The sequence below is a fragment of the Anas platyrhynchos genome, chromosome 2 (assembly GCF_047663525.1).
Source record: "Anas platyrhynchos isolate ZD024472 breed Pekin duck chromosome 2, IASCAAS_PekinDuck_T2T, whole genome shotgun sequence".
Classification (NCBI taxonomy): domain Eukaryota; kingdom Metazoa; phylum Chordata; class Aves; order Anseriformes; family Anatidae; genus Anas; species Anas platyrhynchos.
Window position 1 is genome coordinate 40406583 of NC_092588.1, and position 26383 is coordinate 40432965.

The 26383-nt window shown below is 39.9% G+C and overlaps 1 protein-coding gene across 10 annotated transcripts in view; it reads left to right on the forward strand.

The window, feature by feature from the left end:
* The first annotated feature begins 687 nt into the window (after positions 1-687).
* The window catches only part of LOC101800195 (DGAT1/2-independent enzyme synthesizing storage lipids), a 35489-nt gene continuing 9793 nt past the window's right edge, over positions 688-26383 (forward strand). For 4 of the 10 annotated variants that reach the window (XR_011807502.1, XR_011807503.1, XR_011807504.1 and 1 more), the window contains exons 1-7: positions 691-989; positions 5041-5368; positions 7768-7932; positions 13084-13277; positions 15310-15370; positions 17130-17269; positions 19303-19417. Coding sequence is in view for 5 of the 10 variants with exons in the window: in XM_072034606.1 (XP_071890707.1) it covers positions 5044-5368; positions 7768-7932; positions 13084-13277; positions 15310-15370; positions 17130-17269; positions 19303-19407 (990 nt within the window). In the remaining 5 variants the exon portion in view is untranslated. Of the gene's footprint in view, positions 1037-5040; positions 5369-7767; positions 7933-13083; positions 13278-15309; positions 15371-17129; positions 17270-18432; positions 18563-19302; positions 21534-25793; positions 25813-26383 lie in introns of those variants that run through there. The other 6 variants (XM_072034606.1, XM_027452237.3, XM_038173858.2 and 3 more) reach the window with 6 other exon arrangements.

The window sequence follows — 26383 nt, forward strand, 5'->3', positions numbered from 1 at the left end:
GCATGAATTCTGGTCAATGGAGAGCTTTTGAAGTTGCTGAGTGCGTGGTGTCAGGAAGGGTCCCAGCAAGCATCCAGGACACTACAAGCATCCCACACAGCCTGCAGAGGTTCCAGGCCAACTAACATGAAGCAAAGGACGATGACACAAGGCTTCTGCAGAAGAATATGAACACAAGTCTTATGAGAGTCCTATGAGGAGCAGCTGAGGGAACTGGGGGTGTTTAGTCTGGAGAAGAGGAGGCTCAGGGGAGACCTCATTGCTCTCTACAGCTACCTGAAAGCTGGGGGTCAGCCTCATCTCACAGGTAACTAGTGATAGGACTAGAGGGCATGGCCTCAAGTTGTGCTGGGGGAGGTTCAGGGTGGCAATGAGGAGACATTTCTCCTCAGACAGAGCAGTCAGGCACTGGGACGGGTTGCCCAGGGAGGTGGTGGCACCGTCCCTGGGGGTGTTCAGGGAAGGGCTGGACGTGGTGCTTGGGGACATGGTTTGTGGGTGGCACTGGTGGTAGGGGGTGGCTGCACCAGGTGATCTTGGAGGGCTGTTCCAACCGTAACGATTCTCTGGCCCTACAACAGATCTTCCCCACGATCCCTCCCACACACAAGCCCCGGTCCGGCCATGTAAGGAGCCGGGCGGGCGGCGCCACCAATGGCGGCGGCTCCCCCTGGCGGCCGCCTCCAGCACGGAAGCGGCGGGCGGCGCGGCGCGGTGCGGGGCCGGCAGCGGTCCGGGCGGCTCCCGCGGCCCCGGCGGCGCCGGGTTCCGAGCGGCTCCCTCCATCCCTTCCCCTCCTCCTCCTCCTTCATCTCCTCCTCCTCCTGCCCTCACGCCGCCGCCCCCGCTCCCCCCCGCCCCGCGGGGAGCCGCCCGAGCCCCGCCGCCCCGCGGGCACCCGGCCTCCGCGGGGGCGGTGGGCGAAGGAATAAAAGCGGGACCCGGGAGGGGCGCGGGGCTGCAGCCGGAGCCCCGGCCGCCAGGGGAAGGTGAGCGGGGACCGGCACCGGCACCGGCACCGAGCTCGGCACCGCGGGTTTGTAATGGGGGAGCTGGGCTGGGCTCCGCGGGGCGCTGCTCGCTGCCCCACAGCACCGGGGCAGCCTCCCAGAGCCTCCCAGCTGCGGGGTCCTGCCCCTCGGGTGCTCTTAGCGGCGTTACCGGGATCTGAAGCCCCCTTGTGCTCGTTTGCTGTGGTGGTAGCTTTGCTCATTTTGCTCTAAATGCCTCCTGTGGCTGCCCGGCGCAGCAGGAGGCGGCGTGTTTCTGCTGGCCGGGGCGTGTTGTGGCTGTCGTTTTGCAGAAATTCCCCAGTTTTGGGGCACTGGGATGCTTTGTGGAGGTTCCTCTTGGACTTTTCAGCTGTGCAGTGAAACTGCAGCGTGCTGGTGCTCTGCTTCTCGCAGCACCATGAGCTCAGGTAGCCCAGTGGCAAGAGCACGGCTGTAGTTTAATTAAAGACTCGTCTGGGCCACGTACTAGAAATTAATGAAAGGAATCGTGTGTTAGCCTTGTTTCCAGTCTCCATCAAGGAAAAAAAAAACAAAAGTGTAAGTCCACGTGCAATGTTGTTAGCCGAATGAGAACTTGTGCTGCTATCATCCAGTGAAAGTCTATCTCGGCCACACCATTAGGAAGTTAGTATTGAAGTTAAAAGCATGTCGCAGGAAACGTGTTAGAGATACCAGCTAAAATAAGTCTTCTAAGGGTACGTTCATACTGCAGAGGGATTCTGCTGTGAAGTTGGCTGAGGTTGGGGCTTGGTAGTAGGGCACCCCTGCTGTAGTTTTTAGGTTTGGGTGGTGACAGATGTCAGCCCACCTCTCACAGGGAGGCCAGCACAGTTTCTTGTCCTTTGCTTGAAGGAGGTCCCGATCAGAGTGGTGTCACTGGTGTTTTGAGAAGGCAGGGTACTTAATTTTGTAGTCTTAAGGGTGCTGGGCAGTCATCAGTTAAACAGCTCTAAAGTGGGACAGCCCAAAACATCTGTCTATTAGTAGTGCGCATGAGCTGTGTTGGGCCTTTATTCAATTCAGGGCATGTGTGTGCTGTTTTGAGGATGGAGAGAGTCTGTCATCTCTGATGCCATTACCTTTGGTAGGGCATTAGGTGCAGCTGTAACGTAAATCATATTTAGGCTTGGTAACAGAGTGTTCCTGTGGACCATCAGGGCATGTGCTGGATTTCTTAAAAGGAGAGCAAATTTACAGGCTGGAGGTAACTTGAACATGGGTCAGGATGGCTGGCTGCATGCTGGGCTGCGTGGGCAAGGCCATAGCCATTAGATAAGGGAAGCATGTATTTCCCTTTATTTCCCTCTTCATCACTCATGAAACCACGTGTTTCGAGCCTCACGATACAAGAAAGGTGCAGACAGCCTGGAGGAGACTCCGAGAACATGGTTAGGTGACTGGAACACGTTGCAGACATGGGGAGGTGGAGGGAGCTGTGTTGTTTTTCTTAAAGATGAGAAGGATTAATGGGGATCTCACTGCTCTTCTTAGTGAGTGGTTGCAGGGAAAGTGGGATTAGGGTTCTCAGCCAAGGGACAGGAAGCAACAGGAACAAATTGTAGTAAGGGAAATTCTAACTAGGTCAAGGGAAAGCATTTTCACCATGAGGGTGGTCCAGCACTTGATTAGGGGCTGAAAGAAGCAGTGGGATCTCCATATATGAAGATATTACAAATGGGACTGGACGGTGCCTTGAGCACCCCAGTCTAACTCCTTGGCTCTGCTTTGTGCAAGAGGTTATATTAGTGCTGTCCAGTGATTCTTTCCCCTCTAAAATATTCCATGATTCCCTTCAAGAGTAGGAAACAGCATTATTCAGAGTAGAATTGATGGTCCCTAAGGGAAGGCAGTACTTCAGCTGTTACGTCTGTGGTTGGCAGCAAAGAATTTTTATTTATGTTACAGGTTATTGCACAGATACATAAGCAAACCCATAAAATTGCAGTGAGATGCAATACCTCAAATGCAATCACATTTCATGCACAAGGACAAGTAACATTTTGCAAGACTGGCATGTGTAGACAGGACTTAAAGTTTACTTGATGAGGACTTTGTGTTTGGAGAAAGTCGTAAACAATTAAAAATGTAGTAGGAGGGAAAGCATAACTTTCAGTAATCTTTGAAGTTCTGTACCCACCTCTGAGTTTTAAAAAGCTCTTGTGCCATAACTCATGCCTACGTACTGTTCTCTGCTTAGTAAGGGGAACCAATGGAGATATCCAGGCATGACAATCTGGTAAATATAATGTTAAATCCTACTCCTAAATCATACTTGGTCTTGGAAGTTGTGTTCTTTGGACTTCCTGTGGCTGTTTGCTGCCTCACAGGTTCTGGAGTTAGTCTCTCAACTGGAATGAGAAAGAACTTTCCCTTGCTCTCTTTCCCGTCCTTTTGTCCAAATTGATCCTCCCTGCCACCCCTTAAATGCACACACACGAAATCGGCAAAGTGCCTTTAACTTATGCCATGTGCTTATGCATTTATGAAGATTATCAGCTGCTCTTCTCATTGTCCTCGAGAACATGCTGAAGAGCAGAAGTTTGTAAGCCTGGGTTGGTGGAAAAGGCATGGATCGTGGGAGCAAAGCTCTTGTCAGGACATCCTCTATCTCCTCTTGAGTAGGAGTTACCTGGAGCAGTGTGGGTATAGGCCAGTTTCAAAACAGAAGTGAAAGGAACATCCTTGCTATATCGAAATGGGGGAGGAACAATTGAGACTGGGAAATAAGTGAGCTGAGTTCTGTTCTGGTGCATGCTTCAGTGTCTCATAGCAAGTGGGGAGTGAAACTGATCTGCTTCTTAGTATTTGCTGCCATTGGGATTCTGATAGCATTAGCAAAATTATCTTCTGAATTTCAGTCTCTTGTTGCTTGTGAAACAGAGCAAGAGTAAAGGAGTGATGAGAGATATCTCTCTGCGTAGCAATTCTGCAGTAATATGTTGTAAGTCACATTTTAATAATAAAAAAACTCACATTATTTCAGAAATTATTGGTTTTAATTAAAATCCATCCATTTCCCTCTAAGTCTGCACTGTAACTGCAAAATGTTTTTTTTTCCCTGGACTTGATTAACAGTTACTCCAAGTCTTGACCAAAACTTTTCCACACGAGGATTTTTTTTTTTTTTCCAAGGTATTTATCTTGTTCTAGAACTCTAGCTAAGATACCCCAGCATACAGGTTGTCTCAGGCTTGTAAGATGAAGCGAATAACAAATTTTCCCCTAAACTCTACATATCAGAAAAAAATGTTGCTCCAGAACAATAGAAAGTATGAAATCAGTCCAGAGAGAAGTAACACTGAAACTTCTTAGGAACTGGCATGGAAGAAGGTTCTTATGCCTAGACACAGTAAATGCTGAGCGACTGAAGCTCTTTGAGGACTTTGTGATCTTTTTCTCTTTGTGGAACCTCTCTGTGTTGTATTCTGGGATTTGTATTTCACGATCTGTAAGTTTCTAGATGCAATCAAAAGTCTCTACATGAGCAAGACTTGCTTATTTGAGGCCATCTTCTTACCAAGTCATTGTATGTTCGTGGTTAGTGGAAGCGTTGGGTAGGGTTTTTATAACACTGAATTTGAGATTGCACTATTTCCTGCTGGAGTAAATGCTTGGGACAAAGTTTTGAGTGTACTGCATATGATGTAGGATAATAAAAAATACTAATCAACTAATGAATGCGGCTTTCTGGGAACTGGAAATAAAATAGGTGTCCTGGATCTCTATAAGATGTGCAGTTTTTAATGAGAGAAAATAGCTTGAGGTGCAACAACCATTCTATCTTTCTGAAATTAGAGCTGTCAGCATATCTGCTACACAAAAATGACCGAAAAGAATAAAGTAATGGTTTTGCTGTGTGAACCATTCTGTTTCTAACGTGGCCTACTGGCTTGTGTAGCACATGGTGTACAAATAAAATGCATCACTATTTTGTATGATTATGCAGTATACGCAGGTTTATTGCTGTCTTTTTTTAAGGCTTTATTCATCTGTATTTTCTTTTTTTTTTTTTTTTTTAATTAAACAGAGGATGATAGGTGGAAATGAATCCTGTACTGCAGGACCAATATCGCTGTCCTACTTAACCTGTGTGGCTCACTTACTGGGAGAATGGACTGGTGTGGAGCATCTTGAAGATTATCTGGGTTATACAGTCTACCTTTTATGGTTGCTTCTTCCACTTGCAATAGCTTTTATATTTCCAGGAATTTTCTTCTTCGTCTTTATCTACAGTGCTGTTACCATTCTTTATATTCATAAAAGGAAATTAAATGGAGAAAAATCAGGTAACGTTTGGGATGGTGCAAGAAAACTGTTGACTACCTTATGGGATGGACACGCAAGGATATGGCATGGTAAGCAAGATCTGACTTCTTATTAGAAAGTGCTGAAGCTCTTATTCCTGGCTTTACCTTTGGGGATTATCAATGTACATCTGATTGTTGTTGCTGTTTGATGAAATTTGAAATTCAGGCCATTTTTTTTCCCCTAGCTTAACAACTGCCATTTGTGCTTCAACCATTGTAGAGCTGAGAGAAAAAACAATTGAGACTTTTGGATGTAATATTTTTAGTCTTGCACTTTTATTCCTTAGCTGCTACCTTGAGATCTTTCATCTAGCTGGATATATGCTATTTTTAAAATTGTTTAATTGTTTTTCTTTTTTACTTTTTAATAACTACTGGATTTTCTTCATTCCAGGAGGACCTGAAATGATAGCTATGTTAAAAATCAAATTAATTTGCCATGTCCTATGAACTTTTTAGCAAGCAATAAAAAACCAAAAACCTTCTTTCTGTTCTTTCAGAGTGAATTCATGAACACTGGAAGCTAAATGACAGTTATAACCTAATAGCTAATATTTCTGCACATATTTGCGCAATTTAATTACAAGTAACCAACATAATGCCAAACAGTGGCTAAAAGGAACCCTCAACATTGGTTCATTCACTAGTTGCTACTTTAATTTGATTTTAGAACCCCACTTTTTATATTTTCTTTCTCTCTATGTATTTTTGACAACTACTTTCTCTAGTAGAAGAATGTCAAAACTAAGGGCTCTGTTCCTTGTCCCTCTACTATTATATCTCTTATAAAGACAGACTTAATAAATGATTTGGCTTTTCTTTCTAAGGAAATCATAAGCCTCTTTCAGAACCATTCACTCTAAATACAGCTAAAGGAGAAAGATGTTTAAGAGCAATTTACATAAAGAACAAATCCTTCTTGAAAATCATCTCTATTTGTTCTCCAGTCAAAGGGAAGAGGGTTTTCAAGGCATTGATAGCCAGATGGTGCAGCGGCTGTATCAGATGGGCTTTGTAAGACTAAGATGTAACTTTCAAATCTGTGAAAGTACACTAGATCAAAATCAACAGCGAAATCAAAGGGCTTAAAATGCTCACTTCATAATGAAAAGCTATTTACTTTTTTCATAAGAAAATGATTTTTTAAGGCCTTGGCTCTTTTCATCCGTAGTAACTTTTTCTTTTTTATAAGAAGCCCAACTTTTTATTTGCACAGAAAATATTCTTATCCAGTCCGTCATCTACTGATATGACTTTTTTTCTGCCCTGGCAGCTGCTTCCACATTCTCTGAAATACTTTGTGATATTTGTTTTCCCCACTTGGTTAATTGGTAGTTCACAGGAAGAAATTTTCCTCCTGAAATCTCACAGCAATGGGGAAAAAAAAAACAACAGCAACAACAAAAATAAATAACAGAACCCTAAAATGGTGTGTGATACCTCTAACCTGTGCAAATGTTAGACACAGGTATTGTTCTGGTTGTGCACAGCTGGCAGGGAGCTCAGTTAGTGGTCACTTGTGATGGCACAGGTGATAGGTGGGTGTGTTTGCTATAGGTTGCAGATACACAGGCGTAGAAAGTAAAACAGTAAGAAGAGCCAAAAGTACAGACAGAAGTTTAAAAAAGAGGGGCGTGGGGAGATTGTTCCAATAACTTCAGAAGTGTTTTTGTTTTCTTTTCTAAAAAGAAAACAAAAACAACACTAACAAAACTGCTCAGTATTAACTGAATGTGTTTTAAACTGGTCTATTTTGTTATTTTGTGCTAACAATATTTTCCTCACTGCTAACTAAATGAGAAATACACGTCCAATAAGAAACTTGTACTTGTATGTTTCAATTCATGTAAATTGCAATTGAGCACATAAAGCCTCAGACAGCTTTTGGTGCTTAGTGATGGAAAAAATAGAGCAAGCATAACTCTGAGAAAAGTAACAAAAAAGAGCTTCACATGCTGGAATAAAAAGAGCCACATAAATGGATGTTGTCATGTCAAATCTTCTTAAACAGTTACTCATGGCAATGAACTTGACTTTGAAAGGTAGCTAATAACTTGAAATGGTAGTGTTTCAACACTTCTATCCAATCTGTATTTTGATTTATCTTGAATTATTTGATTAAGAAGGCTACAGCCTTGAAGGCAGCAAAATGAAAAAAAAAAAAAAAAAGGTAAAATTATACAGTAGTTGAAGAGATCCAAGCTGTTGTTTTTGGTGTTGTTCTGTCTTTCTTTAAATGTAGATCTTCTGATTTAAATGAAGCATGTATTTCCTGTGAAAGCAACTTAGTCAATGCTGCAAGTCACCTCTTGACATTTTAGCTGCCACTTTGCTCTAACACTTCTCAATAGATACTGGTTTCAGCTTGCCAGTTTGATGCAAGTTAGTTTCTTTGGGATAGAATTGTATCTTATTTTGACATCCATTATGTCTTTGATTCCTAACAGGTTACGAGGTTCATGGTGTTGAAAAAATTCCAGAAGGACCTGCACTTTTTGTGTTTTATCATGGAGCTTGTCCTGCTGATATTATCTATTTCATATCTAGACTTCTTTTAGAAAAGAAGAGATTCTGCTACGTAGTAGCTGATCATTTTGTCTCCAGAATACCAGGTAACATGCTTCATTATGAAGGATCAATTTGAAAACTCTATAGAGTATAGACACTTTTTTTTAATAATGTAAATAATGAAAATTGAAGTGCAAGAATACAGCTTTCAGAACAAACTCTCAGACAAATTTAGTTGATGTCTGTTGGAGAACAGATGTTCCCTGTAAAGAGCATACTCAAGAATGAGTTTATGCAACTGGCCTGTGCAGGGATGGGTTGTACTCCTGGCTGGGCAACTCCTCTCACAACTCCGAAGTGTTTAGAAACAAACAAAAAAGAAGAGGTCATGGGAGAAACTTTCGTCTTTGTATTAATTGGCGTCCAATACTTCAATGAGGTGTTTCCTTTTTATTAATATGGGCAGAACGAGTGGTGTATAACCTGATTAAGAAATAGTGCCCTTAAAATTGGTGACATTAGTATGGGAGAATAGAGGATGCCTTTGTGTATCCCACTCAATTGAGTATGGTGGGCAGTAGAGACTGGTATCTCCAAGAAGACTTTAAGTAGAATCCGGTCCAGAGGAAAGCCATGGAGGTATCCAAGTTCGTGTGAAACGTGTAGGAAATGAAAAGTATGTTTAGGGCAAACTTCTGGCTGGACAGCCTAGGGAAAAACCATGCTGAAATAAGTCAAGTTAGTTATGTGGGGATTTAGTTTTTTTCTTCTGGAGGGGTGGGAAAGTGCAGTTGAATTTCCAAAATACATTAGCATCCAGTTCTCTTCCCAAATTCTACTAAAAACCTCATAATTTGACTTGTGAATTTATAGGAGTATTATGTAATGTACTAATATACAACATCAGCAATGCTTTTACTGAAAACAGTTCATATCAGAGAACTAATTTTGCCATGAAATCATTTCAGCCTTAATCCCTAAACACAAAACCTTTTCATGTGAGTAATGTTAGGTCTTTGTCTCTACAACTGCTTTTGCCAGTAGACTAGGATTTGGGTTAATTATCCAACTTTTTGTATACATCTGACTAATGCAATCTATTTTGTAGTTTATTGGGTATGATGTGGAGTCAAATCTTAATAATTATGCACACTTGTTAATTAAATGTTAGTTGTAGTTTATTCTCGGGAAGATCACTGGCAATGCCAAGCTGGAGGAGTAGTTGTCGCTCCAACGGATAGAGCTGGTATTCAGAGTAACTTCGCAGAAAGACTGGCAGAAACATCACAAAGTTCAACAAAAGTGAATGTGAAGTTATGAATTTGGGATGAAATAATCCCATGTGACAGTACAGGTGAGACCCTGAGTAGATATTGGCTTTGTCAGGAAGGATTTCAGTGTTCTAGTGGACAACAAGGTGAAGATGAACCAGCAGTGTGCCCTTGCAGCAAAGAACCATAGAACGGTTTGGATTGGAAGGGACCTTAAAGATCATCTCATTCAAACCTGCCTGCCATGGGCAGGAAAGAAGATCAAGTGCATGGTGGCCTTTTTTAACATGTGTGTAGTTGAGGGAAGAAATTATTTCTCTTGGTTTGGCACTTGTGAGAGCACATCTAGCAGTACTGTGTCCAGTTTTGGACTCTCTAGTATGAGAAAGACATTGGCATATTAGAGCCATATTCAGTGGATGACTGGAGGCTGGAATGTACTGTGAGGAGAGGCTGAGAGAAGTGGATTTATTTGGTCTGTAACAGATAAAGGTGGGTGGAGATATTGCTGTCTTTGATTACTTAACGGAGGGGTGCAGAGGAGCTGGAGACAAATTCTTCTCAAAGGTGTACAGCAGTAGGATGATAGGTGACAGACAAGCTGCAACACAGAAAATTCCAGTTAGACATGAGGAAAGGTGTTTTATGATAAAGATGATCACACACCGGAACAGATTCCCCAGCTATTCTGGGAGAACTCCATCCCTGGAGATTGTCAAAACTCAACTGGCTGAGGCCCTGAGTAGCCTGGCCCAGCTGGACCACTTTGGGTGGGAGGTTGGACTAGATGGCCCTCCCAAACTAGATAACTCTCTGATTATGTGAATGATTTAAGGCTGTTCAGGGAAGAGAAGTCCAAGGAGCCCAGATTGTTGTTCTGGATTGTGTCTCAAAGCCTGTAGAATAATCTATGAGTGGCAGCCCAGGCAGATGGAGCTTCTCTTGTGAATCAAATCAGAAAGATGGCCATCCTTTTATCCTAATACTAAAGCTGCCTGATCTCGATTAAGGCTTCAGATTAACTTGGATGCCTTTCCAGAAGATGTTTTAATTAACCCAAAGTTACCAGACTCAATTTAGGAGAAATGGAAGAAAGGCTTTTAGACACACTTGGATCAGGCGATTTACTGATCCTTCTGTTTTTATGATTTGTGAGTCTATTATGAATAGCTGTGAGGAATGGCTTGTCCCATGAATCTGAATGTTGGACCCATGCCAGGATGCAGCTGACAATATGCAGTCTTATTGCTTCCTCTGCACTAGGCGCTTCTGTACTGAATTAACTGTGATTAACTGGGTTGGATTTATAGAGTATTGCTGTGCCCCCTGAAGGATTCATGAGCCTACAAGGGGTCAAACAAGCTCCTCCTCCCTGCTTAAGTTTTGACAGATACAACTTGGCAACCTGTGGAAGGGAATTTAAACTAATAGAAGAACTCCTCGAGATACCTGGAAATACCTGTTGAGCATTGCCTAATGCATCTCTCTTTCATGTAGATGCAAAAGGAAGTTATTTGCTTGCCTCAATTTATACTAAATCAGTACTATGTATGCTTCTCTTGCCTGTGTTTTTGGGGCAGAGAGGCAAGGAATGCAGTCGTTGGGCTAACCTTTTTTTCCTTTTTTTTTTTTTTTTTTTTTAATACTGGAAGTTGGTCACAGGGTGGAGGTGGGAGGGGATGAACATTTTGGTACTCCCTGGTCCTTTAAATTCTCATCTGTGTAATACCCAGGATTATGTTGATTTCTCAAAGGTTGAATTAAAATGAAAGCTTCTACTGAATAGTGGGGAATAAAAGAGTGTGCTAGGGCAAAGGCCAGGTTGAACAGTTGAATAAAATCAACTTCAGATTTCTTGGTGTTTGGAAAAATTAGCATACCTTGATGTTCTGGCTTTGCGTTTAGGATATTTTTTATTGTTTAAACTGGGGGAAAAAGTAGATTCCTGGTGGTTGTCATGCTATAGCCAGGTACTACCCCAGTGCTTCTTATGATGACCCTTACCTTGGATATAGAGTACCCTGGCTGTCTCATCCGGACCACTGGATTAATTCCTGTCTTTCTGCTGCTCTGACTTGCCAGATTCTTCCTTTCTGCTGTTGGAGTAGAGGTATTAATAGTAAAGTATGATTTGCTAACTAGTCTATGAAATACAGCTCAGAATATAAGGTTTACAATAAAAGTCAAGGGGGGAAAATAGGAACTGAAGGCTGAGGAACCAAAGGGCTGAGGAACTTTGTGGAGACCTGAAACCTCACCACTGTTCCCTATTAGACAATATAGCCTATATTCTGTTCCTGTTTTTTTTTTTTCTTTCCAATCTATGAAATGGACAGACTCATACGGTGTTATTCTATCATCCCCACTCCTCCTGCATGTCTGCCGTGGAAAGGAAAGCTGTTTTCACACCTTCTGTTTCCTTGCAGTCCATCTTCGTGCATGATTCTACCTTTGCTGTGCTTGTTTTGTATCTCTCCTGATTTCATGGACAGAAAAGAGCTGCGAGATGAGCAGCTTCCCATCCCCAGGTGCATTCCAAAGAGCTTTAATGAGTTTGGGAATGTAAAGCCTTGTAAAAATCAAAAATAAGCTATTTAGAATTTGAGAACCAAAACACCTGAGAAAAATTAAATATGGAAAACTAATTCAGGAGTCACCTGTGCAAAAGGTACTAGATGAAGCCTGCTAGTGTTACATGTGGTACAAAGCAGATACAACAAGCTGTGAGACAGCTACAGCAGAGCTTGTGTTCTGGTGTTGTGCTCATGGATAGATTCAGACTGCGTGTAGGTATAAATCAGGAGTAATTATACTCATGTCACCTACAAAGATTCATTGGAGTTTAGCTAAGAATAAACTGATGATATGCTGCCTCACGGTCTCCTTCCAGAGTCCTTAGTTTATGCAGTGTGTACAAAAGGACAGAGATTTATCTTCTTAACTGTACCTTCTCTTGTGTGTCTGTTCACGTTAACAAATCTTTATTTGCAGAGTAAAAAAAGGTGATCTGTTATTGAGGGTTAGGCTTGACTAGATCAGTTCTGTGCCCTTGTTTGTGGCTGATCGGGTTAAGTTTGGCTCAGTGGGAAACCTCAAGAAAGAGAAATAATCTCTCCCATGCTGGTCAGTGATCTGAAGCTCCTGTTTCAGTATGTAGTACTCACAAATGCTACATAAATTGAAAAATTATTGATGTAAGTGAACATGACTGGCTTCCTGCTAGTTACGTTCTTGTACATTAGATTAGTTGTCTAAATTGAGCACGTGTGTGTCCATTTAATGATTGTAAGCAATTTCTGATGTTCTGCTGTTCATTGAAGAACAGAGTAAGTATGGCATTACACGTTTAAGGTATGAGGAGTTTATGTAACTTCACAGTTTTAGACTTTAGTAAATGAAAAATCTTCACCTAAGATGCGTATATGAATCTGGTGAGCCCGGATTGCTTCTGTGGTGAGCTGCTGTTATTTTCTGATGAAAAGCCACTTGGGTACTCAAACTGACCTGAGGATTCAGTCCCTGCAGTGATCAGGAACACAGGGAATGCTAAGTTCTGTTTCTCATCTCCTTGTGCATGGACTACTGTGTGTTAACAAAACAACAATTTGCTGGAGTTTTCTCCTATTGGACTTCATTTGAAAAGTAGAGCATGGGCGAGGAGACAGTGCCCCAGAGCAGACTTAACTCCTCTGAAGGGATACATGAGATATGCCAGAGTGCTTGCCTTTTTTTTTTTTATTTCCATTTTTGTCCTGATTGTGGATTGTGAGATAGCATGCGACCTTACTGGAATGGAAAACATAAACTTTCAAGTTTTTTAGACTGAAATTTAGAAGCAGAACTTAATGCACCAGTCCTTCTAGCAATATCTTTGGGGTTTTAGGCTAGTAGACAACTTTTAGCCATTATGTTCTGTCTTGGGGATTTCTGCTCAATGATAGTATGAATTAATGTTTTCTGAATTAATATCATCTTACTTTGCAGGTTTTAAACTAATTATTGAAGCATTTGAAATTTTGCACGGACCAAAAGAAGCATGTGTCAATACGCTGAAGAAAGGCTGTCTGTTAGGTATTTCTCCAGGTGGAGTTCGGGAAGCACTTTTTAGTGATGAAACATACGTTATTATTTGGGGTAATCGAAAGGGCTTTGCTCAGGTTGCCATTGATGCAAAAGTGGTAAGTATGACTTGCAGAAAAAAAGTATTAAAAAAAAAAAAAAAGCTCACTTACTGGTTCTTTCTTCCAGGGGAAGCTGTTTTGATTATCAAGTATTTGGTGTTCCATTGCTGAGTGTCATGAATACAGTCTACTTGCTTTTTAAACTACATTTCAAGACTTTTGTCCCTTTTGATAGAAGATTTTTGAAGTCACTTGGGAATAGTGTGGTCAGAAAATCCAGAGTTTAATAGAATAAGAGATAAAATTTAGGATAGTTTCTACTTTGTAAGCTTGTGCTGTTTTACACCTACCTGGTCAGGGCTGTGACGGATCAGCCTCTGACCTGAATGACTGGAAAACAAAAATATTCCTTTTCCTATCATTGAAGTTCACTGTGACTCAGCAGACCTGCCTGTGCTGTTGTACTCATACTAGAAGCACTGGCATTACATACTGCATTGGTATTTATATGCTCCTAAGGGATGTCTAGGGCATATAGCAGCAGGAAGAGCTGCTGCTTCTTGGTGTGTACTATTTCTTTTCAGTTCTGTCAAATATTAAGCATTGTCCCAGGTCCTTGTAGACAGGTGGTTATTTATATGGGACCAACAGTGCAAGGCACATAAGTGTATGATACATTTGAATTGTATCTATTTTAATAACCCTTTCAGAGTCATCTCATCTGTATTTGTACTTAAAAGATGTGTTCATATGTGTTTAGGTGTGCATATTCTTGATTTAAAACTAATTGTCACTGTTTTATATGTAGGTACTGTCAAAGAGAGACTAGTTAAATCTCTGAATTTTATACCAAACTACAATACTCTTAAGACCTAATTTTAAATATATTTCACTTTTATCATGAGGAAGATAAGTTTAAACAGGATACTTGCAACAGTTTAGATTTTACTAATACGTTGTAATAGAATACAAAAGGCAATATATGGGGTTTAACTAAGCTTGTACTGCTTATATCTATTTTATTGAACATATATTCAGTTTCTTTGTGCACTCACAAAGATCTTGCAGCTTCAATTCCACCCTCCTGCCCAATAATTGAGAGATCCAGAAGAATATAAATAGTGTTGGAGGCACTCAATCATGAATATAATTCTACAGGGAAAGAAAAACGTTTCTGAATGTCAGTACTGGGACCTTCAGCTTCCTTAGGTTCTCTTCCCAGCAGTTTGCTTGCCATAGGTAGTGCCATATAAACCAATTTAGTACATGCAGAAATTTCTTATTTCTGTGTCAAAAGCAAGCTGTTCCAAGGAAGATGGTTCTAGAATAAGAAAATGTGTTACCATTTGGCATAGGCAACTGTACTGATTCTCTGTTGTTGCACTGGATTATTTATAAACTTTTAAAACAACTTTTTAAATGACTTAATACCTGTATGAAAAGTTTAATTTACTAACTCATCTACATGCTTTAAAAAAAAAGTTTGAAAGAATCTGGATGTGTGAAAATCTTAGAGCTCTCTTTCTGATAATTTGTTTGTAAAATGATGTTAAAAATCTTCATGTAGTAGAACCTCCCTCCCCACACAGTCCTTGTAAATCTTGACAGCTGTTTGCAAGTTCAAAAACAGCAATAAAAGCTTGAAATATTAATACCATTCCAAATATTCATCAGCAGAAGTGACTCACGGACCTGTACCGAATATGACATGTGTGAAGCAATGCAATCAGCACAGTAGAGCTGAATCAGACAAGTTTAGGGTCCCAGTCCTGTCAATTCTTTGAGCATAACCACAGATTAAGGAAGAGGTTTAACCACTTAATTCACAAATGTGCAAATACTTCTAGACAAGAGGAGGCTTAAATGCTTCACAGGTTCTGAAAACCTGTACTGCTTTAAGAAAATGGACTTGCTGAAACTTCATGGGAGAAGGTTGCAGAAGAACTTAATGAATCCTTGTTTTGCTCTCTGTATGTCCTTGTATGACAAACACTTCTGAAATGAATTTGCACATTGGGTTTAAGTGAGGTAGAAGTCTTTTAGATAGTGTTATTTTCATTGAATTCTTAATATTTTTTTTCCCTCCTAGCCCATCATTCCTGTGTTTACACAAAATGTTCGAGAAGGCATTAGGACATTAGGAAAAATAAGTAAGATATTTTATATATACTTTTTGTAGTTTATTTTTCAATATGTGTTTAGTCTATCTCTCTAGAAATAAGCCCCATATAAATCTGAGATCTGGCATAGCCTTGTTCCTTGAGGCTTGCTCACCAGCAGAATCCAGAGACTTATTTAGATTTAATATCAGCATTAGATGTGGTATTGGCTCACCGAAGTTATTATCAACATGATAATGTGCCTTCAAAAAGAAGTAGAAGAAAGGAAAAAGTAACCAGAAAAAGGCAAATAGCTAGCATCTGCTAGACCAACTCTAGGTTTTCTGCTGTCTGTTAGGAAGTAAGGGTTTACAGTTGACAGTATCTTTAAACATTCTCTTAATACTCTATGCTTAGACCCCTATCTGTCTTTAAAGGGTTTGTAATGTATTTCATCTGTAGTTAGTATACTGTGCAGCGTTAAACCTATAGTTTCTCACAAAATCTTGCTTTTGCCTGCTCTTTCATCATTTCTGGGAGTTCTAGCACATTAACAGATGGGTGTTTGTCTGGAGAGTCCACTCTGGGATGATTAGCTGCTCATCTCTCTGCTGACCTACTCTTTTTAACTTCTCCTGTGCCTTTTTTTTTTTTGTGTTCTTCAACTTGCTGCTAGCAGAAAGGACCTGAACAGCCTCCACTGAACAGCATGTTCTCTTTAAAATATGGCATCATCATCTTCATCAAAGGACTGCGGGACAAAACAATTCCATTTCTTTTCCCCTCTAATTAAAAGCTACATATTGCATGGAGAAAGCCCAGGCATCCAATGTAGATGTGCACAATGATTCACACATTCTTCACATGCTACAGAAATAAATAGCAATTAATTGTTAGTGTGTTCCAGAGAATCTTCCCAAACTGGAAGTTTAAGCCAGGAAAATATTGTGACCTGTGTAATACAACAGAGGTGCTAGAGGATTTTAATTCTCTTCATTGCTCCTGTTCAAACACATTGCTCTTGCTTGAGTAGTATTTGAGTATTCTTTGTTCTTATAGGTTGTGTACAGAAAAATTCACATCTGTCACTAAAGATGTTTTTTTTTATGCCAACACTAAGTTAAAGGAATTTCTTGTCTAGAATTGAAGAAGAGAATATTAGTACTCATTTTGAAAGGAATTTATTCTAGTTGCATTTGGGACAGATGCTTAGGAAGTGACATGAAGAAGTGTCCTCTTACAGCTGATTGAAATTTTTGTTGCTGTTTTCTTTTCTTCTTTGTGAATTGTTTCACTGCAAAGCAGTGTGTGGTCTGAAAGAGCAATTCAGCATATCAGCATGACTGGCTTTTAGGTAGACTATTTAAGACTATTTCTGTTCCTTTAGACCTCAGTGGGATTAAACAGAACAGTCTTCTACCATTACCGGTTTCTTAAGCTAACCTGTAAAATTAGCTAAATGGTAAAAATGGTAACCCCTATTTGTGTGTGTTCCCTTACACTCCAGAAGCAGCTACAGACCTTTCTCTGCTTTCATCTTTGCAGCTATTCTTTGGGGGGTGGGGGTGGATATTTCTAAAATGAGTTTGGAAGCAAGTCTTATGTCGGTGTTAATGCAAATTTTGGAAAATGAAAGGTAGAATGACACATTCTCTTGAGATGACACATTTGAGAATCTGGGTCACTGGCTGGATTACTTGACAATCCAGTTTCAGTTTTAAAACATGGTGAGGGGAAAAAAAAAAAAACATTGTGGAGTAATCTCAGTCTCTCTCTCTCCTCCCCTACCTTTTTTTTTTTTTAATATTAGAAATACTTAGGAAACTATATGAACGTATTAGATTGCCAGTGGTTCCTATGTACGGTGGGTTTCCAGTCAAGCTTCGTACATTTGTTGGAGAACCCATTCCATATGATCCAAACATAACTGCTGAGGAACTGACTGCTAAGGTAAGACAGATTTGCATATTATAGATGTGTGTGTGTGTATTTATTTATTTATTTAAAGTATTTACTGTTTTAATAGTAAACACTGGAATATTCATGTCAAGATAGTGATTCCTGTTGTGGAACTAATTGTAGAAGTTGATGGAATTGTGGTAAACTTTGTACTTGCTTACCTCTAAAATATTCCTCCTAATGGCTGATGTATTGCTATACCTTGCAGGTATTCTAGGCCTTTTAAAGTCAATACTGTATTCTTTATTTGCTTCAAGAAACAACTTGCTTTAGGGCCTAAGGAAGTTCAGTCAGATAAGATTGCTCTGGGCTGCTAAAGAAAGTCACGGGCTTCATTCAGGGAGAGTGTTCTGGATCTTGATCACTTAGAAAATTACCAATGAAGCCTTTAAAATACAGTGAATCTGTGGTCACAAACTGTTGAAATTCCATGCAATGAAACAACTAAAGCTGAATCCTTTCATGACTTTGTACAGTCTATTTCCATTTCTATTTCCTCCAACTTCTCACCCCACAAATTAACTCTTTGAATGTTTGCCTTCTTCAGATTTAGGTGGTTTGTAGAGAAGCTTGTCAGTATTCATTCAACTCGTGAATAGATTTCACAGTGCAGATATAAAATGTGTGAAGCAGTCAGATTGAGGGCACCAAAACAGCCATTTTGAAAGCTTCGCAGGGGGTCTTGTTTAGCATTCTGAAAACTTAATCTGAAAGATCTTTGTTTTGACAATGCAGGTGTAAGGTCAATTTTCTGTCATCACCTGCTTATCATCTCATTAGATCACTGCAAAATGACATTTTGAAATGTTTATCTGCATTATCTTATGCCCTGTTTATGGCAAACTGAGTGCTTCTTTTGGGGGTTCAGTCTAACAGAGCCTCAGCACTGTTGGTTTGCAGAAGCAATTGTGTGTGTTTAAATGACTTTCAGCCATGCTTTGGAATCTTGCATTTGTACACGCCCTCACTTCTGCCTTAAGGGTGCATTCTGCTAGATAAAGCCCATGGAACGTGAATCCCCTAGAATCCTAGAGTGATTTTAATGTGCTTCATCTCACGTTTCAGACTGTGGCATGGTATTCATTTTCCCGTTATGTATAACAAAAGAAAAAGTGAGCTTAATTTTTTCCTAATAGAAGCTTTTCTCCTGTAAGGACTCTTAGGACGTGGACAGGGACCTGCTCCCGGGACTTAGCAATTGATCACTTACTTCACAGGAACAGTGAGAGCTTGTACCAAGAATATCTCTTCCCCTTGTTGACCCATGGTCTGCAAAAGCAGTAGGTCTCTGTTCTGTCTCTTGCCTTAAGAGTTTAATAGTCTGTGCTTCTGTAGACAGAACATGGAAGTTGCTATGTGTTTTCACCATAGTTTTTGTGTATTGCTGTTTTTCAGTGTTCCCCGTGCAGGGGAACTTATATAACAGAATGGCTGTTACTAACTTCTGGGCTTGCTAAATTTTTGAGTGCAAGTGAATAATGCTGTCGTGTGCAGTTATTTAGGTGTGATCTAAGCATGCTTTGCTGGACCAGTTCCTTTAGGGGGACTTGGATGCAGGGATAATTATTTTGTAAAAGCCAAACATACTTAGGTGGGACACAACTGTGTTTCCAGGGCTGCTTCTGATCCTGAGTAGAAGCAAAATTCTTGCATGCAAAGTGTTACTGATGCAAACCTGTGCATAGGCAGAAGATTGAGTTGCAGTGCAGTATACAGGTACTGACATGCTTTATAGATCTAGGTCTCTGCTAGCTTACTCCATCACCATTTTACTATTGCGTATCACTAATAGGGCTTGTGAACACAGCTAACACAGATGAAAGATACTAGTTTGCTGGTTTGTTTCTTGGTAGTGTTCCCATGGACAAATCATGTGGGCTTAATCATGGAAAAAAAATAGTGTTTTGTACTTGCAATAGTTCTCTTTTTCATCCTTTCAAATTTTGGAGCCTAGAAATGGTGTTCGTGTGTGAACAATATAAAGATGACTTAATTTGACCCAACCCTTTTCTCTTTCCTTACAGACAAAAGCAGCACTCCAGGCCCTAATAGAAAAACATCAGAAGATACCAGGAAGTATATGTAGGGCTTTAATGGAACGATTTCAAACGCGACAGAAAGAAGACTAAGGTCTTCTGAGTAAGCTACTATTTAGTTACAATATTCTTAAAGTCATAAATACAACTTATTCGTTCTTCTAATCATAGTTTTTTAAATACTGTCCTAATGATACTGCTGTATATTTTAAGATATATGACAATTTCCTTTGCTTTTTCCCTTGTCCAGTATTGGGCTCAGGAGCCCAAGCTTTACATTTTACCCCATTACAAATGATTTAACTTTTGACAAATGCATTCCTATGTTGAAAAGTGTTCATGCAAAAAAGACACTTCAGGTCTTTCTTTTTATAGTCTCATCTTTTTTTTTTTCTCCCATCACCTATGGTTGCTGCTTTAATCTTGATGTTAGACCCTAGCTCTGCAGTGGGTCTTACTGTCTTAATCATCATCACAGCAAATAGGTTTTATAGGCCAGATTAACTCTACAACATTTATTAAAACTTTCTCTAGGTTATTGCTTTCATGCTGCTGACAAACGTGTTGCTGACAGTAGCAGTTAACCTTCTGTGGCCTGCAGTACCTCTAGCTATGCCTGTAAAACCTGCAGTGAAAACTGTTTGGTTTTACTGGCTTTGCTCAGAAAGCAATGAGTAGAGAAACCTGCAGTGATCCAAGCAGGTTTGTTACGGAAACCAGTTCTGTGTGGAGCGAATCACAACACGACAGCATGGCTGCTATTCCAAGCTGAGCCTTAATGGATATTTACCCTGAACTACAGCGTTGTCCTGTATACTTAGTGATTCTGAATGTGCAAATTCTCCTTCAAATGAATGAAAGAAGCACTTAAACTTTAAGAAACAGAAATTAGGGTACTATTTAGTAACACAAGGAAAGCTTTATAATAAAGGAAAGAAAAAAATAATACAACACTCCTTTAAAAAGTAATGGTTCTTTTGAAAAACAGTGTGTGTGTATATGTATTTTATACATGTAAACTGTTAAATCTCCATATTCTTCAAACATAGTTTTTATGTAAGTTATTAAATCAGGGTTGAGAGGGAGGTTCTATATACTTCCCATAAGTAAAAACCATTGAAGAAACAGGAAGAAGTTGTAGGGTTGGGCTTTTGTGCACTTACAGTAAATTACTTTTTTTCTTCCCTGCACTAAAGCCTACACTTGTATTATCCAAATAGGAAATATCTGAAATATTTCCTCTGATTGCCAGCAAGTTTAATCTACAGCTCTTTAAAAAGTTCTTAGATGCTAATTTGTTTTGGAATGAGGACAAATTCCCTAAGAAAGGGTAAAAGAGTGTTTCTGTATATTATGTGGTCTTTCAATAGTGTTGGGTTTTGACTTTTTTTCTTATAGAAGACAACCCTCAACTTCTTAAAAGAGCAGTTATATTCAAATAAATATCCACTACCCCAAACACATAAATATGTGCTTTGGTTTTATATTCTTTAAACTGTGAAAAATCAGTCGATTACATAGCTGCATCTGGAGGATACCCTATATTAGAATAATGTAGACTCTTTCCCATACAGTGATAAATCATGTTTTGAAAAAACCCAAAAGCTTACTTATTTTATAATGTTTTTTTATATATAAAAGCCTTTTATATGGTGCTGAATTAATTTTTTTAAGGGTTTGTAAAAATCATGTTGCGCCAAAGCAAATGCCCATTTTGAAGTTTTAAAAAGTATCAAAGCTTTTATTTGAAGGCAAGGTTGTCCTTTAAATTTATCAGAATGTATTTCAAAAATATTGTATTCACACAGTATATCATTAAAACTGGTAATGCCAAGTTGCTACATTGGAGTGCGACATACATATGACTTGTGCTTTTGATATCTATCTGGAGGAAAATGTAAATCGGTCTGTGTTGTGAAATTCTCAAAGGCAGCTGAATGTAATTGAGTGTTGAGGTTGTATGTACAAGAAAACTCGGTTTAAAAGTTTCCAGTAGGCATGAACAGACCTGTTGTGATCCAAGATTTTGTAAAATTTATTTTGCTAAATGTAGGATATTTGATGCAATTTTTGTCCCTTAAAGTATTGAAAGATGAGTATGAAAAGTGAAGGTCAGTATTGCAACTCTTGTTTGTACTTGTATAGGCCTTTCGTATTTATTTCTCTATATGAAATTGTATAGAAGACACCTTTCAAATAAAATTGACAGTTGGAACAGGTTTCTGAGGTTTTGTGTTGTGTTTAAACTAAATGAAATTATACATAGCCTGGGCTGCTGAACCTTTGTGTATGGAATGATTTAAAGGGAAAGTAATGGAGGCAACAGTGGAAAATAGGACAAAAATCCCGTAAGGAACTAGGTCTCAGTTTTAATAGTTGTAATCAATGTCGCAGGAGGCCTTAAGAGGCACAGCAACACCACCGTGATTACATTTAAGATTCCACAATAAGAAGTAAGTCATAAACACTGACTAATAGGATTTATTTGTGCAAGTAGGGTAGATAATCATTTGCACACCCAATTTTGTTGAGTAGGAGGGGGGGACAGATCTGGAGACTTACACAAACAGGATTACAAACTGCTTTTAGCTGATTTGGTTTACTGTGTGTTAGGCAGAAGTACTTAAAGGAAATTTTCACAGCATTAGACTAAACCACTGATTACACGATTAGCCTTTGGATACGCTGAAGACTTTCCAGATTTCTCCATGCGAACAGCATAACCAGGATGTGTGCATTTTGAGGTTGTTTAGAAGTAGGAATAGAGTGGCTGCTGTACTGATAAGTATTTGTCATTAGCTCTCAGCAAGATAGCAAACCTCCTACTGGCCAATTTACTGCCCTGTTGTGTAACAGCAGAGCTCAGCCTGCCCATCTATTATTAGGATGCTTTCATATGAAATTAATCACTGAAATGCAAGCTAGAGCAGTTAATCAGCATTGTCAAGACCATTGTGCGATTCATCTTGTATTGGGTTTGCTGCACAAGTACACCATTATGTTGCTTCATCCTGTTATTCTGAAGAGAAAGATACAGTTCTGGGGACACTTAACTTGTTAGCACTGGCGTGCTTAATCCCTGTCGTACCAACAGGGTGCCAAAAGTAAATGTGCTTAGAATTGCTGCATGAGCCTAATAGCATGGAAGATGCATATTAAGAAAGATAAGGCTCCTAAACATCTCTACTGAAACTTCATGAGACTATATGATGCCACTTATTTTCTACAAAGGTCTTTGACAACATAGACCAATGATGCTAATACCCATTTTACTATATATATTTATATATTTTATATATATTTAACGTTCAGGACTAGCTAAAATGAAGGGTAGTCTCAAAGCAAATTATTCTTCTCATCATGGGTTATTCACAGTATTTGCTTGTTTGCTTTTCTTAAATAATTTTGTTCTGCACAGACTATTAATAACAGGATATTAATATCTTGGGTTTTGGTCACTACATACAGAGTGATACCAGATGTTGCCTCCTGAAACATCATTCAATTGTTATAGTGATCTCTCCATATAAAAAAATTGCTCACAAAAGTGTAATGAACTGGGGGGAGATCTTTTCTTTAATAAAAAAAAAAAAAAAGCTTGCTTATGCACATATAAAGTAGGTGCAATACTTCTCTTCCCACTATGAAGTTGAGTCAGCTGTTACAGAAACAAACCTATCCTACCAGGTCTTGCGTTACAGCCAGCACATGTGAGCAAGACCTCTTTAAATTTCTTTTGAGTACTTCTGCCTACCATGCAGTAACCCAGATCAGCTAAAAGTAGTCTGACAGCAGGACTGTCTACACCGGTTACTGTAACTGGAGAGAAAGTGCAGCGTGATTCTTCAAATTATGTTTGGCTCCTGTTTGCTAGCTAACTTCATTGCATGCTCTGGAAACGAGATGTTCTAATAACAGAGAAAATCTTATGTTTAAAAATATATATTAAAAAGCATTGAAGTTGCAAGAAACTTGAAGTTGAAAAGCAAGTTGAAGTTGAAAGTTGAAGTTGCAAGGCAAGAAACTGAACTAAAAATACTTAATTTTTACTTAGTTCCTTTTAACGAGAAATAATTTACTAAATGTCAGGGTGGTCAAGAATTCATAATTTAATGTCATCTTTACAGGGAATTTGTAGCAGGTGAATTGGGGTGATTCCTGTTGCAGATATACCCAATCTTCATGTATTCCAAACTGTTTTTTACTCCTCTTTTTTTTTTTTTTTCCCAATAGTGGTCTTGTACGGCTGGGTCTGTGCTGTGCCCAGAGCAGTTCCAGTGCTTCTTCAATTACTACTTAGGCAGGAAGATAAGTATAGAACCCAATGAGCATTTGCTAGTTCTCTTTTTGATCTCTTTGAAGGCCACAAAAGATACCTAGAAACGCTTCTGAACTCCTATTCCAGCTGCTGTGATGGAGCTGCCAGTTCTCCAGGCACGTCTTAATGGTTGGATTTCGTACCTTACAATATGAAATCTACTTTCATCATGGATCCACAAAAACTTTAAAAGTGCCCTGTCCCTTCTGAAATGTATTCATTTTCTTTTGTGGCTATTGTCCATTGGATTAATTTTCTTAACCAGCTGGCACAGCAGCTGAAGGCTTGTGTGGTCGATTTTTTTTCCCCTGTAGATTTCCACATTCCTGACAGACTTTTTGGCATGTTGAACTTGCTTTGTGAGAACAAGCTTGAGGTAAAAGGCTTCCTGTAACTTGGCTCAGTCTCTAAAGGCTGCAAACGAGAAATATGAAACAAGGCCTACCAATGAAACAAGCACACCCAAACCCCAGAGTGGCTTTGGAATCCTAATTCTGGATAATCTCGAGTCACATTTAGAGAAATAAAGCAGCCCGGCCCCTTTTTCTCCTTGCAAAAACCTTCTGCTGGCACAGAAACATAGCAGATCTGGCGTTATTTTCAAGGCTGAACTTGCCGTCTTAGTTGAGCCATGGCAGGGGGGATTTTGGAAGGAGCAGCCTCAGAAGAAGGCCCGGCCACCCCATGTTCAGTGGCTCAAGTACCCTCAAATATCTTGCTCAGCCCAGGGCTGGCTCAGGTACAGCTGGACACTAGAAATTACAGCTGAGGAGATAACTTAGTTAAATTCTGGTCGTTGTTTGTGCACATCCCACCGCCACCTTTAAGATCCCCACACAGAGCAAACCTTACGAGGGAACACTGCTGTTCTGACAAGTGAAAAAGCATTATATAAAGAGCCTCTGGTATCTTCTGTCAGACATACAGCATCCGCAAACACCGCTTCTGGGAGGTAATAAGGCTTCTGCACAGCAGCTTTGATAGATGAACTGACAGATGCTCTTAGACTACGTAAATTATCCAGCCCTTCTGGTGGAGCATCTGGGCTGTACGTGGACCTAACGTTAGGCTGAACACACCAGCTTCAGCTCGCTGTGGTTGCTCCATGCACGGTGCCTCATTATTTATTTTTTTTTTCAGTGCTTTCTTTATGGCACAGTGGATGTACATTTTGGCAAACGTTTAAAACTGGAGGATTGATTTTGTTGCTGTCTGCACAAAGCTAAGGGGAGCTCAGTGTGTAGGTGGCTAAGCACCCACCGGTGCCCAGAAACACACTGAGAAGAATAGTGGGAATAGAGAGTTGACAGAAAAAGGCGGACAGAAAATAACCAACAGAGTGCATTAATCAGTCTTTTTTTAGTTTCTTACCTCTTAGCATCTTCTGACTATTAATGGCTACAGGACCAGATACTATCTAATCTTACTACTTCGTCAGCAGCATATGTGTGTGTGTGTGCACGCGTGATTCCCTGTTTCATCTGTATAAACAGGAATGTGGGACATACTTTAGCTACTGTTGCAAGACAAATCGCAGAGCATTATTATTCAATCTGCCTGCTACTTTTGGGAATGTCTAGATGATATCTTTCCTGCTTGCTTTGTCATTATTTTGCTTAATCATTTTTTATTAGCTTGTGGACTAAGTAGTTTCTGTAGATGTGCTGATTTCTAACAGACCATACCTTCAAACAGCAAAACATGGACCATACCATGACAGCAAGGAAATAATGGTTCCTGGGTTATCAGGCAAATTACCGTAAGTGTAGGAATGAAGTCTTTAGGAATATTTTCATCAACCAGGAGGTTGCACCTCTGAGGATCTGGGCCCCATTTCCAGTGTCTAAAAAGGACAGCATCCATGTTAGCAGCATGCTTGCATCAGGACAAATAAAGCCTGAAATGCTCCGGTCCCAAAGTACAAATATTTGCAATACTGGTCTTCCTGAGTGCCAAAGTAACATACAGAGGAACATCAGGTTCAGCGATGAGGGAAACAGACACACTCAGATATAAGGGATTGTTGGCTACTGATGCAATTTTACCCAGAGAGGGGGGACCTCTTGAAAAAGACTGTTATTCTTTTGTCAAGGCTGTCCTTCAAAGGAGTTTTATCTCCTTGGCAAGCTGTCCTGTTTCACCAGTCACTCATGCTTTCCAGGGAGGTGCCAAGCAAGAGATGGGAAAGGAGACATGAAGAATGAAAACACAAGCCTGTAGTATCAGCTTTTTGGGACAGAAGGAGAATGTGCTTCCATCAAATTCAATCAGATTTAACATTAAACTACTGGGAACAACAACTATTTTGCAACTGGGGAGAACAGAAAGTATTTGGCTGAGCATTGGTAGGACGCATCGGAAGGTGGAGGTGATTCATCCCAATGTAAATGCCGTTGCTGGGGTGGGGCAAAGTCAAATTGAAGATGTTCAGCAGGTGATGGCAGCTCTCTGAAATAAATAAATCAAATGGAGAAAATACAACAGGCTCCATGTAGTTCATTTGCTGGTGAGCCAAGTTTCCTTTCCTGGGATCCCTTGCTGTTGTGTCTGTGTGCTGGATTCACCAGCAGAAAAGCCTGAAGGTTGATTTCTCTCAAGAAATCCACTGACATTACAAGAACACATCAAAAATGGAAACTCGATCCTGCTTTTTTTTTTTTTTTTTCTCTTACATACTTTTTGCCTCTTAGCTCAGTGAGCAGTGCTACCCCTCACCAATTCCTGCTGTCCCCAGCACAGAAATGGATTAAT